General features: G+C 40.5%; 1 protein-coding gene across 3 annotated transcripts in view; it reads left to right on the top strand.

Moving 5' to 3' along the window:
• INO80 (INO80 complex ATPase subunit) overlaps window positions 1-16,535 on the top strand; it is a 53,695-nt gene that overhangs the window by 2,364 nt on the left and 34,796 nt on the right. For 2 of the 3 annotated variants that reach the window (XM_081886411.1, XM_081886410.1), the window contains exons 2-15: window positions 6,685-6,870; window positions 7,405-7,571; window positions 7,838-7,905; window positions 8,500-8,661; window positions 8,964-9,084; window positions 9,619-9,833; window positions 10,937-10,990; window positions 11,637-11,840; window positions 12,696-12,891; window positions 13,046-13,113; window positions 13,827-14,036; window positions 14,352-14,432; window positions 14,785-14,880; window positions 16,151-16,210. In XM_081886411.1, coding sequence (XP_081742537.1) covers window positions 6,728-6,870; window positions 7,405-7,571; window positions 7,838-7,905; window positions 8,500-8,661; window positions 8,964-9,084; window positions 9,619-9,833; window positions 10,937-10,990; window positions 11,637-11,840; window positions 12,696-12,891; window positions 13,046-13,113; window positions 13,827-14,036; window positions 14,352-14,432; window positions 14,785-14,880; window positions 16,151-16,210 — 1,845 coding nt within the window. In that variant the 5' untranslated portion in view covers window positions 6,685-6,727. The remainder of the gene's footprint in view (window positions 1-6,684; window positions 6,871-7,404; window positions 7,572-7,837; window positions 7,906-8,499; window positions 8,662-8,963; window positions 9,085-9,618; window positions 9,834-10,936; window positions 10,991-11,636; window positions 11,841-12,695; window positions 12,892-13,045; window positions 13,114-13,826; window positions 14,037-14,351; window positions 14,433-14,784; window positions 14,881-16,150; window positions 16,211-16,535) is intronic. The other variant, XM_081886412.1, reaches the window with a different exon arrangement.

Genomic DNA, 16,535 nt, shown 5'->3' with positions numbered 1-16,535 from the left:
ATTTTAGTTTTTCTGCTTACTGAAACTGATGCAAAATTTAAAGAAAAAAGTAAAGTACAGAAGAATATTAAATTAGGATTGATTTATTTCCATAATCTGGTGGTAAAAATGCTTTTGCTTTAGTGGAACCCCGCACAGTAAACCTAAGACAATTCTGTTCCAGTTAAGCACAGAAGCAACTGACCCAGCGAAGCAAAACCACAAATGTCATGTATTGGCTGTGAAGCGACCTATGCACTAGTTTTGTATAAGGGTCAATGGTCTGTGTGACAGATGTGTATATCACTAGTTGTCAACCCTTGGCTGTGTTTTCTACCACACAACAGCAAAGTTTACTGCATACAATGGTACTTACAACAAACACTTGTGGATTTGTTACACAGCAGCTCTTCTCTCAGAATTAAAGTAGTTTTTCACCTATAATAATGTGTTAAGCTGCTGAAAAGTCATCCATTATCAGTTTGCTCATTTCTTTCTGTGGTAGGTAGGTTTTTGTATGTTCTTGTCCGGACTCCCATGTTGATTTCAATCTTCGCCGTTATATAGTAATTCTTTAACTATTCTTGAAAAAGGTTTTTCTACAAACTTACCAAGTTAATAATGCCTTTATTGGGCTAGAGCCTGAACACTTTTTTCAAGAACATGTTGTCCATTTGAGATTACTGATTTGCTATCCTGAACCAGTGGCATACAGGCATTTTAGTATTGCAGATCTCTCCGAAAGTACTAAATTCCAAATAGTCTTTTTGGAGAAGTCTTGTACAAATATCTGATTAGAAGCTTGTGCAGATTTTAGATGTGGCATAGTCCACAACCCAGAACTGACGGTTATATGGGTTTGTGAGGGATCACGTACTGTACTCTGTTGTTTTCTCTTCACCTGCCATTATGTGAGAATGCAACAAAAGTCACAGTTTGACTAACAGTGTAATCCAATGGTACTGCTATGTCAATGCGACTGATGTCAATGTAATAGTAGCTTAATGCAGTTGGGATCTCTTACACTCCTAGCAGCAAAGTCAACAGCAAAATTATGCAACTTTAAAGAAGAATATAACAACACTGACGGACTCCCCCACAGCATCCCTGGCAACACTGCTTACACCCACAAATCACAGCATCATGTGTTAATGATGCCTGCACACTGCACAGTAGCCAGCATTGGAAGAAACCAACCCACTTACTGTGGTGGCAGACACGCATCTCTGCTGCCACCCTGCCTCACACACCAATCTGGCAGTCACAGAGACACGCTAGTGCCCTTAGTAGTTCACGCTACCATCCTGCAGCCAGCATAGTCCAGCAGTTGTCACCAGTACCTATGCACTCCTGAAGTTTGTGTCCTCTTATATCACAAGCAAGGGCAGCCTACAAATAGTCACACTTTCATCAGGCAAGGGCATAGGGGAACACAGGAAATGTTGCCTGGGCTTTTGGCCCTTTACTTGAAGGGTGCCATTCTGGCTTTATTTAGTGGGCCAGGCCTTCCAATTTCATAGGTGTATTTTTGGTTGTTCTTATTTTTTTTAATGTAAGTTGCCTTGGGTCACTCTATGAAGTTTAAAAAAAGAATAGTAAGTATGGATGCTGCAAGTTGCAACACCCAAGCATATCTTTAGCTCATTTGGAAGATACTATGTGATGTATTCACTCAACTTCTACACCTGCCCTGAAGTTTGACAATCCTAGGATGGTTACATACAAATGACTATAAAATCATTGTGTACAAGATATAAATAATCAGCTGCAAGTTAATGAAAACATTAATTTATAGTAATCACAACATAACCTCTGAATCTTAGCTCACCCAAACCCAAATCTTTGGGTTTCCCAGGAGAGGAATTCAAGGCCCAGTAGGCTATGATAAAGGGAATGATACCAAGAGGGAGCAGCTAGCCAGTGGACAAACAAGCAAGCACGGTAGCCACAACAAACTCCCGGGGAGCAACCTTATGAGCTCCCTGGTAGGCCAGTAGGAAAGATAATAAAAATGGGAAATAAGGGATAGCAGTTCAACTCCTAGCCTAGGGATTTATTTAACTCACACAAGGCAAAACACACATTTTGGCTGCCTAGCTAAGCAGCCAGTAGTCTTGGAAGCAAAAAAAGATAGAGATAACATGCCACACTTCACACTCAGTAGAGCAGCTCCCTAAATCAAACATCAACTGGAGAAAAACCTAGGATGGAACATTTGTCATCCGACAGCCCTGGCAGATATAAACTAGGACTAGGGAGGATTTATTTAAAGCTTTTGCTCTGCAGGCCAACTTGTTTTGCATATATGAGGTCCCAGGTTTGAACCCGTACACAGTCTCCCTGTGCAGGAGGCTGGGAGGAGCCTGTCAACACAGGCACACCTGAGATTGTCAGGGATTCACACTGTCTGTGTTGGGTGCCTTTGGTAGCCAAGCCAGAAATTGTGGCTTCTACGTTCCTGCCTCTTCTGGCTCAGCTGTTGTGTGGCCAAGGAAGCCCCCATTCCTACAAAAAAGAGTGGCGGGAAGCCTGCCAATCTACGCAATGCACAGCTGAGGTGTTCCAGAGCGGAAAAGGCGAGTCCTACATGGGTAAGAGGTTACAGGTATATTGACCACACAGCTGTTAACTAGCACCACTTTTCCTTCTGTTGTGGGATCTCACTATTAAAGCTGTTGAAATTATCAACAAATGTGGGGTGCTTTCTTTGCTTGCCCTTATAGGAACAGGTGAGACAAAGTTGCATTGCGCAATATCAGTGCTAAAGTGAGTTTTAAAAGCAAGATGAGTAGAGTTGCCAACCACCTCTTCTAGCAGGGCTCCTGGCAGCGGAATAGCACCTGCACCCATCACTGTATCCCCATGCAAAGTTTGGTTGCACATAATTTGTCTGTCAAACAAAATTGAACTTATAGCAGCCCTGCTAGATGAAAAGATGGCAACCCCACATAAGAACAGCTGGATGTGCAAATGTTTGCTGCTGGTTGTTCTGCAAGATTTGCTTATGGTCTGTTCTGTATGGGAGTGGGCAGTATACAGAACGATAATCCGCAGTTGCATAATAGTACCTTTGCCTAAGTGCTCATTATAGGTAGATAAGCTCGCTATTGAGAGAGACAACCATCATTTAGTTGCTCTCTTTCCTGCTGGGGTGCCCCTGATTAGTTTTATTTTTATTATTTTTTATATAAAAGGGTCATAAGAGCCTTCCACAACCCAGTGCCCTCCAGATGTTGCTGGACTGCAACTCTCACTATCCCTGGCCTGAGCATTGCCCATAGTGTCGGGATCTGATAGGAGTTTTTAGTATAGTTTAATATTGCATAGTGTTCCTGCAGAAGGGTTGATATTTGAAATGTGCTGGGCTCAAAACACTATCTATTTAAAATAATTTATTACACTATATTCAGAGTATATATTTGGAGTATTCAAAAATAGAATAAAATACTTAATACAAAAGCAGTTTTAAAATATAAAAATCAACATGAATTTTAAAATGGTAGAAATGAAATAGACCAATTTGACAAGGCTTGGGAGAAAAGTAAAGTTTCCCATGGATGTTGAGAACATAACAGTGTTGATTGAGGATTGCTTCCCTTCTAAGAATACTAGAGAACTGGTGACACAATACAGTGGTACCTCGGGTTAAATACTTAATTCCGGAGGTCCGATCTTAACCTGAAACTCTTCTTAACCTGAAGCACCACTTTAGCTAATGGGGCCTCCTGCTGCTGCTGCGCCGCCAGAGCCCGATTTCTGTTCTCATCCTGAAGCAAAGTTCTTAACCTGAAGCACTATTTCTGGGTTAGCGGAGTGTGTAACCTGAAGCGTATGTAACCTGAAGCGTATGTAACCTGAGGTACCACTGTACTAAAAGCATGGTTTACCACAAGGCCATGTGGCACCATCAACAAGTCTTCATCCACAGATCTATGTGACTGTGGTGGAATGGAGGGGAAGAAACATCTTCCCAGCTACTGTTTATCAGGCTCTCTGCTTTTTTCCTGCGTTTGGTTCCCCTGATATCTCCATTAGAAGAGTCAGCTATTAGGGAAAGTTAATGTCAGTCATATAGTATTCACCCTTTGCAAGGAGTTGTGGTGGAACTTGTTATTGTGCAGGTCATGTGCCAGAGCACAGATTCTGGAAAGGAAAAAAAGGAATCACGAATGTTTAGTTAGCAGTAGTTAGAGCAGAGCGCCTCTAGTTCACAAGCAAAGTGATCTTTTGCATTTCATTGTCTGGTAAGCGCCTGCTTACTTGCATTTGGGAATTCCTAGCTGATAGAACTCCTCCTTTCTGCACAGCAAATCCTCACCCCACACCTCCTAAGTATAATACAGTGGCACCTTGGTTCTCAAACTTAATCTGTTCCAGGAGTCCATTTGACTCCCGAAACCATTCGAAAAACAAGGCACGGCTTCTGGTTGGCTGCAGGAGCTTCCTGCACTCAAGTGGAAAACATGTCAGACGTTTGGCTTCTGAAAAACTTTCACAAACCAGAACACACACTTGCGGGTTTGCGGCATTTGGGAGCCAATTTGTTTGACAACTAAACCTTTTGGGAACCAAGGTCATTATTTCCAGTCATTATTATAGGGTTTTGAGCTGGTGGTCACGGACCGGAACCAGGCACTCTAGATTCATTTCAGTCAGGGTTTAGGCCCAGTTTTCGCACAGAAACTGTTTTGGTCACCTTGTATGACGACCTCCGTCAAAAGAAAGACAGGGAAAATACTTTCTTGTTAATTCTCCTCGACCTCTCAGTGGCTTTTGATACAATCAACCATGGTATACGTGTGGAGTGTGGGGTGGGGTGGCACCACTTTGCAGTGGTTGCGGTCCTACTTTGGTGATGTTTGGGGTGTGCTCTGCGGCCCCATGGAGCCTTCAGTGTGGGGTTCCACAGGGTTGATTTTCTCCCTCTATGATGTTTAATGTCTACATGAAACTGCTGAGTGGGTTCACCCAGAGTTTTAGAATACACTGTCAGCAATATGCTGATGAAACACAGCTCTACTTCTCCTTTACATCTGCATGTGTGGCATTGGATGTGCTGGATTGTTGGCTTGCCTCAAGAATGGATGGGATGAGAGCCAAAGAACTGAAGCTCAATCCTGATATGACTGAGGCACTGTTAGTGGGCGATTGCTTAGACCGGATGGGTGAGAGGTTGCCTGCTCCTGATGGGGTTGCACTCCCTCTGAAGGAGCAGGTAAGTAGCTTGGAGTCTTTGCTGTTGCTTGAGGCTCAGGTGGCCTCAATGGCACAGAGTGCCTTCATCATCTTTGGATAGTGGCCCAGCTGCTCCCCTATCTGGATGGAGATAGCTTCACGTCTGTTGTCTATGCTCTGGTAACATTTAGGTAAAATAAAAACTCTTCAGTTTTATTTGGATAATGCAGATGCATATTGTTTTGATGTAAACTACTTAGAGTCTTTTATTACATTAAACGGCAGAAAAAGTTAGTTAATTAATAAATAATAAAATAATATTGAAACGTGTTTACTTTTGCGATTACCTATATATTCTGAGAGCGGTGAAGTCAGCAGTCTGCAATTTCTGAACTTCAGTGTTAATGTCATAAATAAGTTGTGACATCTGTATTGTGTTATCTGCTGGCAAATGCAAGAAGAACTAGCATAAGTTCTGTTAAATAAATAAATATCACGAGAACTGTTGAGATATGTGAGCTTGTATGCTGCATTATGCAACTGTTGTAGTGGCTTACATGGTCTTGGAACACTAGATGTATAGCAAGCCAATTCACATTTTCCTACATTATTTCTGTATCACTTGTGCTATTATGTATCCCTGTCAATGAACTACTTATATTAGATTCTAGAATAAAGAGCTCTCATATCACGTCAGATAGATGATCTTTTAAAAGTCAGTGGAACAATTTCCTCGTTGACTTGTTTGCGATGGACCCCTCTGAGGGATTCTCCAGCATTTTTCTAGAGTGCATGTTTAGTTCACGCAATGTGTCGGCTTGGTCTCTTTGGCCTCACAGTTGCCTCATATGAACTGAGTTTATAAACTAGGATACACCTATCTCTTTCCTGCAGCTGTACATTGCAGGGGAAGAGCAACAGGGTTGGGCAAACCTCCTTTTGCTACTTCTCCTTGACAAACCCTTCCAAGAAGCCCCTTGGGTTCCCAAGGATGCTATTAGAAAACCACCAATATTCCTCAGTTTCAGGGCAGGTCTTTCTCATCTCTTTGCCAGGGGGATAAATGCAAGGCCAAATAAAAAACAATATATATTTTTTTTGCAACCTGAATTATGATCCCTGCTGATAAAATTTGATAAGACAAGTGAAACCATTTGAACATTTTTTTATCACATGATGTTTAATTTTGTTCTGTTACCTAGTTTGACAGTCATGGGAACAAACTTTGAAAATGTAATTCCACAATGACTATTGGTATAGAATTAAATAGGACATGAGCAACCTGATCTTCCAAGCACATGCATTGACAAGCATTACAGGTCAAGCCAATATAAGCCGCAATAAAAAAATCCCCATGAAAAGAAACAGGATCCTGTGAATTTATTACTTTTTATATATATTGTAAACCACCCTGTCATCCTTGGATGAAGGGCAGTATAGAAATTGAATTCACAACAACAACATTTTTAAAAAACATGGACTTCAAATAGATATGATTATGCTAAATAGTTACATTCTGTTTTGGAACAGCTGTGCGTTAGGAGGCAACTTTGCATGAGGAGAGGCTTGTTCTATGGCCTCAGAGCTGGGTGCAAGAGAGGATGGCAACTGCACAGAGCTGGCAACGCCCCTCTATTTGCGATATCTGGAGAAAGCTCTGCGGTTGGATCATTTTTTACGTCAGACTTCCGCTATCTTCAACAGGAATGTATCCAGGTACTAAAAGTTTTACCTTACTTCGAATTGGGAACACGTAGAAAAGAGGCATCTTATTGTTTTCATCTTAAGTGTGTCGGATGCTATGAACCATGGCTTGAATTCTGACTTTATTTTATGAAAAGGAGCTTTCCAGGTGTTTTTTTAAAAAATATATGCAACCAAATTTATAATTAGTTTTCACATATGAGTGGTTTATGTAAAATTTCTGAAAATTTTGAAGCCATGGAAGCAAAAGGTTTCCTTTTGGGAGGAAAAGGAAATATTGTGCAAAACTGAAACATGCTTAACTTCCTTATAAAACCTGAATTTCCTACAATACTTTAAGAGCATGAAATGTATCATGTTTAATTTAGTTAGAATTTTAAATTGTACTCTTTTTTCATATGTGAAATTATAAATGGCTTAATCTTGTTCATAATATAATTACAAATATATCCAGTGTTGGGGATGGAGCAAAATGAGCATTTGCTGAGATGGAGTGTGGTTTATTCCTTTTCGCTGTGATAACTATTATTTTAAACTTTATTGTAGTGATGAAAGTGACGATGGATTGGATGACAATCCTCTGCTTCCTCAGCCTGGGGGTCCCTTGATACAAGTTAAAGAAGAACCTACAAGCTCCTTGCTTGGGGAGTCATCCGGAGCAGGAAGTTCTGGAATGTTAAACACACATTCGCTCAATGGAGTATTGCAATCTGGTAAATGTGCTTTACAATTAATTTTAGTTTGCATTGGATGAGTAAACTGGCCTTTGACAGTAGACATGTGTTTGGGACAAGGACCAATATGCTTGCCAAATGCAGAATTTAAACTATCCACTTTCAAATAGATGAAAGCTAATAGCCTTTGTTATCTCTTCATATGTATTTTTTGTACTTAGGGCAGGGATAAATGCTTTCTCCAGCTAAATCTGTTGACTCATGTGAATAATACAATTTTTTATCTTATTGTGTTGTTTAAACAGAGCCAAAAGCAGAAAAAGGGAATCTATACAATTTTTCCAAATTGAAGAAAAGCAGAAAGTGGCTAAAGGTGGGGATTTTATTATTCTGAAATCCAAATGTGTTTACATTGATACTTCTGTTGCATTATTTTATGATGTAGTTACAGAAATCAGAAAGCTTTCTAAAAACAGTGAAGCTGTCAGAGCATCTCACCATCTGTTAAAACTTCTTGGCTTCATGGAATCGAGAGGAATTAATTTTGTTAATCCTACATTACAATCCCTGATATGTGTGCAGTTGCTTGCTTAGTATTGTAGCATTATTTACCTGGTCAGTTGCCCTAGAGTGATGAAAAAGGCATTAAAAGAATCTCTGAATGAGTTGGGCAGGGTGGAGATAGGGAATCCTGACATGGGAGTTTCAAAATCTTGGCGCACATTGAGAATGTATACTATTTTTTCTTATTACTATAATAAAAGTTTCTTAGGATTGCAAGCAGGTGAGGTAGTGGGAAGATATGTTAGGAAATATTAAAGGGCTTAGGATGGTCTGTAGAAGGTGTTACTTGTTTTTTTCATAACCTAGCAGTCCTAAAGAGGCAGGCATTTTAAAGGAATTATTGTACACTAATCTGGTCATCTTGCTCGCTCTTACTGACCTAAAATCCTCTCGATTTTGGCAGAGCATTCTCCTGAGTGATGACTCCAGTGACAGTGAGTCAGCAACTGATGAGGATGGGGAAGAAGGGGATGACTTTACTCTATCTAGGGAAGAACTTCACAATATGCTGCGACTGCACAAGTACAAGAAACTGCATCGAAGTAAATACAGCAAGGATAAAGAGGTAAAATTCTAGAGCGTCATTTGTCCTTTGCCAACAATTTTAGAGAGGAGCTTTGCTAACCTGTGCCCTTCAGTACAAAAACCAGGCTTTTCATCCAGTTAGTCTTTGTTTTTAGAGCAGTGAAAACATTGCTGGCTTGCAAAGATGCATGGGGTCATTATTTTGCTCATCCCAGCTTCTTAGTATGACATACAAAAGAACACAGCTTTCTTTTTCATACTGCGAATTTTCTAGCTCAGCTGTGTTCCTTCAAGCGTTTCTTAAGTAAAATACATATTTATAACAATTGAAGTCTACTTCAGTTACAGCAGTACCAGTATTACAGCGCAGGTTTGCTCTCCACGTATGATCCTTACTATGAACAACAGCGCCATCTCATAGGACCCAAGAAAAAGAAGTTCAAAGAGGAAAAAAAATTAAAAGGTAGGCATTGTATTGATATACTTTCTTAAGATTTGATAAGGGTAGACTTCCTTTCCTACTGGGCTTCTAAACTTTTGTTTTTTTCTTTCATTCATCCTCCCCCAGTGTACTATACTATACTTATTTCACAGACTTGCATTCATGTTCTAGTTAATTATCCAGGTATATGTAACATCTTGATGCATCTTTGCCAAATCTTTGTCACAGCTCAATTTGACTTCTTCATTGTGTTTATCTTCTTTAATGTTTGTGAATAGAATTTCATTTGAGAGAGGAAAAGTTATTTTGTTCTCACAAGATATTTCTGTATAAAAATGAAGTGAGGATTGTTCAGCCTCAGTAATTAAGCCTTCACGTGATTTAACTGCAGAGAAGAATTAGCAGACGTTATACATAGGATCAAGAGCAGGTTTCAAAGCAGTCCTCTTGCTATCTGTTATTGGAAGGAATAGAGCAAAAAAATCATAAATGAATAATAGAGGCCTCAGTTTGTTGAGGGGTAGACTAATCATGTGGCCTTCTGTTCTCATGAAGCTAAGTTGAAAAAGGTGAAAAAAAAGAAGAGACGGGATGAAGAACTCTCGTCTGAGGAGTCTCCACGGCGCCATCACCACCAGACCAAAGTTTTTGCCAAGTTCTCTCATGATACCCCTCCACCAGGGTCCAAGAAAAAGCATTTATCCGTTGAACAGTTGAATGCTCGCCGGCGCAAAGTATGGCTGAGCATTGCTAAAAAGGAGTTGCCAAAGGTGAGCTTTGTCAGTAAAAAAGAGTGAAATAAATACGTTTGGCTGGCAGAGAGTCAGCAAATGCAGGAATGCAGAATAAGGTAAGGTAGAAGGCCAGGCTAATATTTTATTATTGGTCAATTGCAGGGTTGGCAATATTGGCTTATAGCCGTCTGCTTTTAGGGTGTATTTACTTTTTACAATTACTTTTCTGGTTTTGATTTAAATAAGCAACCTTTTGCTTGCCTAGAAATAAGCAGTAAACCAATATGGCAAAAAGAGTGAAAGGGAGGGGGAGCGCATGTAAAATTGAATATCTTTGATGTGATATAACTATGAGTTGATGTAGAGAAGAAATAATTGTCCATGTTGTGGACTGGTTTATGGGAATGGGCTAGAATCTCAGAAATAATGAGCTTACAAGGCTGGTGTCACAAGGTAATTGGGTGGAAGAGGTGAACGCCCATGGTCTATGTTCCCATAAAACCTGGATTGGTGGGAGCTCTCGGCAGCCAGCCAGGCCGAGGTCAGCGTCTATTTGGGCTTTTGACAGCAACTTGTTCCATTGCCCAGCCTACTGAGATTTCAGTGCAAGTGTTTGTTAATTAGCTGGATAAGCTAGTGTTTGTTGTTTTCTTATCTTCTGAGCTATTTTAATCGTGTGTAATTATTTGGAGTTTTTCTCTCTTGTAGAGTTTTGTTTTAGCAAAGTCTGTGTATAATTTTATGAAATTTGGTCCGGTCTGAGTTCCTAAACCCTTTAATTTCGACCACGCTTTTTGGAGCAAGGGTCATCCACCACCTATGTAGTTAAAAGAAAGAGAGTAACAAGTGTAGAGTGAAACTTAGTCATTTTACTATAGGAGGAAAAATTGTTTTCAGGAATTAAAGGCAAACGACATACTTCCTTGGTGAGATTGATCATAGCTTTTCGGGGGGGGGGGATGTTTATTTGTGTTTTAATTAGCTGTAGCATGCCCTATAGCTTGATCATTTTTTATAATAGTCAGCTGTCTATACAACTCACACTTCGATTTTGTAATTCAAATATATTTGGAAACAGTAAAATTACTTTTTAAGAATGTGAGCAAGCAATGATTTCTTTAACTCTTTCTTTTTTTTAGGCATACAAACAAAAAGTTTCTGCCCGAAACCTGTTTTTAAGCAACAGTCGAAAGGTAAGATGCATCATACATCATTTTAATACAAGATGGAATTTTACTTTATGTGAAACCTTTCAATCTATATTATTCTGTTTTTGTATTAAAGGAGTTTATATGCCATCATTCAAATTGCCAGGGGCTTACAATACTAAATCAGAAATACAACCCAAATCATTAGAAACATAAAACCTTTAAAGACCAAAAGAAGCAGATAAAGCAATTGAAGTAAAGATGTTGGAAAAATTAAAAGGGGGTTGTCTGGCCCCAAAATGCCATCAACATAGGCACTAGGCAATCCTTCTGGAGAGCATTCCACAGTTTTGTGCCATTACTAAAAGAACAAAAAACAAAACCCTTTCCCCCATAACCACCTGTTGCACCTCAGATCACAGGGGAACCCATAAAAAGACATCTTGATTGTGTGGAGACAGGCAATATTTTTGATATACTGGTTCCAAGCTGTGAAAAGTTTTATAGGTCAAAGCTAGCACTTTGCATTTGCCCTGTAAGCTAACCTGGTGCCAGTGAAGTTGATGAAGCACAGGCATAATATGACTCTTAATGCTCAGTCTCAGTTTGCTATCTTTGTAGCAGTATTTTGAATTAGCTGCCATTTCCAAGCAGCCTTCAAATTCCATCTTTCCTACCTTTCCCTTGGTAGCTGGCTCACCAGTGTATGAGAGAGGTGCGGCGAGCAGCTATGCAAGCCCAAAAGAACTGCAAGGAGACTCTACCGAGGGCACGCCGCCTTACGAAGGAGATGCTTCTTTACTGGAAGAAATACGAGAAAGTGGAGAAAGAACACCGCAAAAGAGCCGAGAAGGAGGCACTGGAGCAGCGCAAACTGGATGAGGAGATGAGAGAGGTGAGACTATATCACAGATAGAGGAAAATTTAGGCAGCAGAACCGAGATATAAGCTGCAGTCATTGCAGTGCTCTGTATGTCAAGAGAAGCAAACACACTGCGCTCCAATTTTTATTTCTTTTTATGATTGTGATCTAACTGCTTTTTTAAAATTCCCAGCTAAAAAAAAATGCCATGCTCCTCACACTGTTACTTTTAGATTACCTGTGGCTGTCCAGGTGTTCTTGATCTCCAACTCATCCAAAAGCAACTGGTGGGCCAACCTTTCCTCACCCTTGACCTCGGGGAAATACTTTTAATGTTTCTGGATACATTGGTGGTGCAGATCTGAGTGCTACTTTTTAAGTGCATGTGATAAGCCAGGTGTCCTTTGGCCTGCATAGCACAATTTTCTGTGCTAGGGTGCTGGTTTCCTTTAGTTGAGAAATAAGATCTCTTTACATGCCCTGAACAGTAATCTTTTACTGTGTCAATATGCAAGCCACTAAAGAAAGGCCTGGCTGTGTTTCTTTTCAGCTGAAAATGTCTTTTGTTTTTGTTGCCGTCTAAGCTCTATTTTCTGTTTTAATTTTGTATAATCCGGCCAAGGTCTACTTTACCTTATAAACATATGGTGCCTTTTCATAAGGTTTCATCTCAAGGTTAGCAAGAAAGAACAAATGTTTTTGCAGTGATAGGGTGATTCTCATCACTTTGATATTAAAATGGTACAAGGATATAATTAAGTCTTCAATATGTTTACAGTCATCAAAATTACGTGTATTGTTTTAATTTCTTTTGAGGTTACTTTGGTATACATCCTGCCAAAGTGAGCACTTTTGTGATTTCTTGTGTCCTTCCGTAACTTATTGTAGGCTAAACGGCAGCAGAGAAAACTTAACTTCCTGATTACGCAGACTGAGCTGTATGCCCACTTCATGAGCCGCAAACGTGATATAGGACATGATGGAATCCAGGAGGAAATCTTGAGGAAACTTGAAGACAGTTCTATCCAGAGGCAGATTGATATTGGTGGAGGAGTCGTAGTCAACATTACCCAGGAGGATTATGGTAAGGAGGTGAACTGAACATGATTTAGGTGAATCATGCAATTCATTGCTGTATTGCAGGCTTTTGGATATGTGTGTTGTTTGGCCTATCTATGAAGGCTGGAGATTAATCCATGTGGACTTTTTTCTTTTTCCAAATTTGGTGGTATTTTCAGATAGTAACTACTACAAGGCTAAGGCCCTGAAGAATGCCGAAGATGCCTATCGGATTCATCAGGCCCAGGTAAGTACTCGGAAAGAACAATGGAGTAAAGTGTTCTGGAGTGCCTGGGACAGGAATGGGACACTTAAGCTTGCCTTATATATTACTAGGTTTAGTCTGGGCACCATAAATCTGCTAATTTGGAATTTTGTGTCTATAGAAACTATGAGAAAGCTGGCTTCTGCTGATTTTAAAGCATGAGCAAGTGAAAGGGAAATATTACTACAATGAGTTTGTTAACCCTGATTCTACTCATGTAGAAACTGTTGGGATACTGCCAGGGAGACAAAGGCCATCACTGCCTTCCACGTCGTCTCCGGACGATCTGTTGATGTCCCGTAGTCACGCAGTATCAGCAATTAGCTGCACCAAGCCTCAGAAACTGATTGCCACATTCCTGGGCTGGTGCACGCTCTATCAGCAGAATTCACACAGCAAAAGTTGCACTCAGGAGAGTATTATTTAGAATGTTTATTCAGCGTTGGTCAGAACAAAGAAAAACATGACCGACTGCTATTGTGTTCTGGCGCAGAGAGAGAAAACGAAAGCAATAGCAAACTTAAGCATCCTGAGAAACAGGACATGCGCAGACTCTGTGACTCACAAGCCTGCTCTCTCTTAAGGTGGAACGGAAATATCCTAACAGAAACTACTGAGGTTTGTCCACTGGTAATGGTGTTCCACTAAGTTTTCATGGGTTATAACCTTTCCCCCCCACACTTCTCCTTGTTTAGACACGGTCATTTGATGAAGATGCTAAGGAAAGTCGGGCAGCAGCCCTTCGGGCTGCCAACAGATCTGGCAGCGGCTTTGGAGAAAGTTACAGCCTTGCCAACCCATCTATCCGGGCAGGAGAGGACATTCCACAGCCTACCATTTTCAATGGTAAACTGAAAGGTTACCAGCTGAAAGGCATGAACTGGCTGGCCAACCTTTATGAGCAGGTATGCGATTGTTACTTGCAGCTATTTCTTTGAGCCGAGTTCCTTCTTGGTATAGCTCCAAGGAAAGGGATGCATTGCCAATAGATGAACTGGGCTCATAGTCTTGTAATTTAAAAATCCTTTATGAGGACAGCTCAAGATATGGTATCAGGGGTAACCTCACAGATTATCAGATATTATGGAGCTTGCAAGTGGCATCTGATGTTTGAGGGAGGATAGCGGGCTCAAGTAATTTACTGATTTTCTAGCTGTCTCTTGGGCATTTTAGTCTGTCTTGCTCAGACTAGACTTGTAAAGTGGCTGTAACTCTTGCAGGGCATCAATGGAATCCTGGCAGACGAAATGGGGTTGGGTAAAACAGTGCAGAGTATTGCCTTGTTAGCACATCTGGCTGAGGTAGGTGGATTCTTTGTCTTTTACAACCCCCATACTTAATATGTGGTTTAAATGGACCTTAGCTTACACATTTCTGCATTGACATTTATTTTCAGTCCATACATCACCCAAATTGACCTGCTTTGCTATTCTTAAGTGCCTTTCCAGGACTTATATAGCTGCACGTTTTCTGTGTTCCTTGTTAACCCCCTCCTGATCTACAGCCCCACTGCTCCATTATCTTAACTGAGCTTTGTATATATTTTTCTACGTAATTTCCTCATAGCCTATATATTTTCTTTATACACAATATTTCATTTTAATGTTGTTTCGGATATTGCTTCATTCAGTTAAGTTCTCTTTCCTCTTCCAGAGAGAGAACATCTGGGGACCCTTTTTAATTATTTCACCGGCTTCCACCCTAAACAACTGGCATCAGGAGTTTGCCAGATTTGTTCCTAGGTTTAAGGTAACAAGCATTCTTGAAATGATTCCACAGTTAACTTCCTGTTCTATTATATGCTTAGACTGAAAATTGATAGGGTGTAATAAGCATGTGGGTTCATTCTCTCCCCTCTTCTCACCGGGCTTTTTAGCTGTAATTTCCTAATAGTTTTCTAAATTTCTGGTGAATAACATTTTTGGGGTCTTAGTACACTGAGAGGATTGCCCCATCACCCCAGTGCCCACAAGTCCTCCTAGATGTTTTATCTTGTTTTTAATATTCAGTTGGGAGCCGCCCAGATAGCTGGGGTATAAATAAATTATTATTATTATTATTATTATTATTATTATTATTATTATTATTATTATTATTTGAAGCTGTTTCACACTGCATGTAAAGTGTGGAGGGAAGAGAACATGTCCCTAAGCAAGATGCAGACAACAACCAGAGGAGTGCAACTCCTTGGTATGTGTACAATGTCTGTTTGGGGACTGTATGTCTTTATTTCACACTTTACATATTTATCACAAAAAAACACTTTTCATGTGGTTGTTGCATAAAGTGAAAAGCACCCTAGAGAAACTATACTGTGCATAGGTAAAGGTAAAGGTACCCCTGCCCGTACGGGCCAGTCTTGACAGACTCTGGGGTTGTGCGCCCATCTCACTTAAGAGGCCAGGGGCCAGTGCTGTCCGGAGACACTTCCGGGTCACATGGCCAGCGTGACATCGCTGCTCTGGCGAGCCAGAGCCGCACACGGAAACGCCGTTTACCTTCCCGCTGGTAAGCGGTCCCTATTTATCTACTTGCACCCGGAGGTGCTTTCAAACTGCTAGGTTGGCAGGCGCTGGGACCGAGCAGCGGGAGCGCACCCCGCAGCAGGGATTCGAACCGCCGACCTTTCGATCAGCAAGTCCTAGGCGCTGAGGCTTTAACCCACAGCGCCACCTGTGTCCCTATACTGTGCATACATACTCATAATTTGTTTATGCTGTTCCTAGCTTTATCAGCAGATGGCAGCGTAGCATTAAATGTATTACATTTGAAAGAGAAATTGATGCTGCAATCAACTTTCTATTCTTGTTCAGCAATTTCTTACAAATAGGATCTGTGCTTTTAGAAATATTGTTGCATTTTTCTTTTACGCTATGAATTGCACTCTGATTTCAGCCTGCCTTCATGAAAAATAATGCTTTATTGGATTTTGCATAGGGCAGAAATATGAAATAGCCCCATTTCTCTTCAGATTTGTTAAAAAGCACTTTCTTGACATTTGTTTATGTGTCCATCCTAGGTGCTGCCTTACTGGGGAAATCCCCATGACCGAAAAGTGATCAGGAAATTCTGGAGTCAGGTACGTCTTAACTTATTTTAAAAGCCTTTCTGGTTCTTGTTCATTTACAATAGCCTATGAAGATATATTCCCAAAGGACAAATGATAAACATATCCATTATGCTGTTCCCATTTTCAGTTTTAGTTTAATATTCATCTTCCCTATGATACCTAACCTCTGTGTTTCTTCTAAATCACATATTGTACAACCTTCTTAGTGTAGTGGTTAAGAGCAGTGGATTCGTAATCTGGTGAACCGGGTTCGCGTCTCCACTCCTCCACATGCATCTGCTGGGTGACCTTGGGCTAGTCACAATTCTCTGAAGTCTCTCAGCCTCACGCACCT

Source organism: Podarcis melisellensis (assembly GCF_964234715.1).
Source record: "Podarcis melisellensis genome assembly, chromosome: 1".
In the NCBI taxonomy this organism is placed as follows: domain Eukaryota; kingdom Metazoa; phylum Chordata; class Lepidosauria; order Squamata; family Lacertidae; genus Podarcis; species Podarcis melisellensis.
The sequence above is the reverse complement of the archived record's forward strand: the minus strand, read 5'-3'. Positions and strand labels throughout refer to the sequence as shown.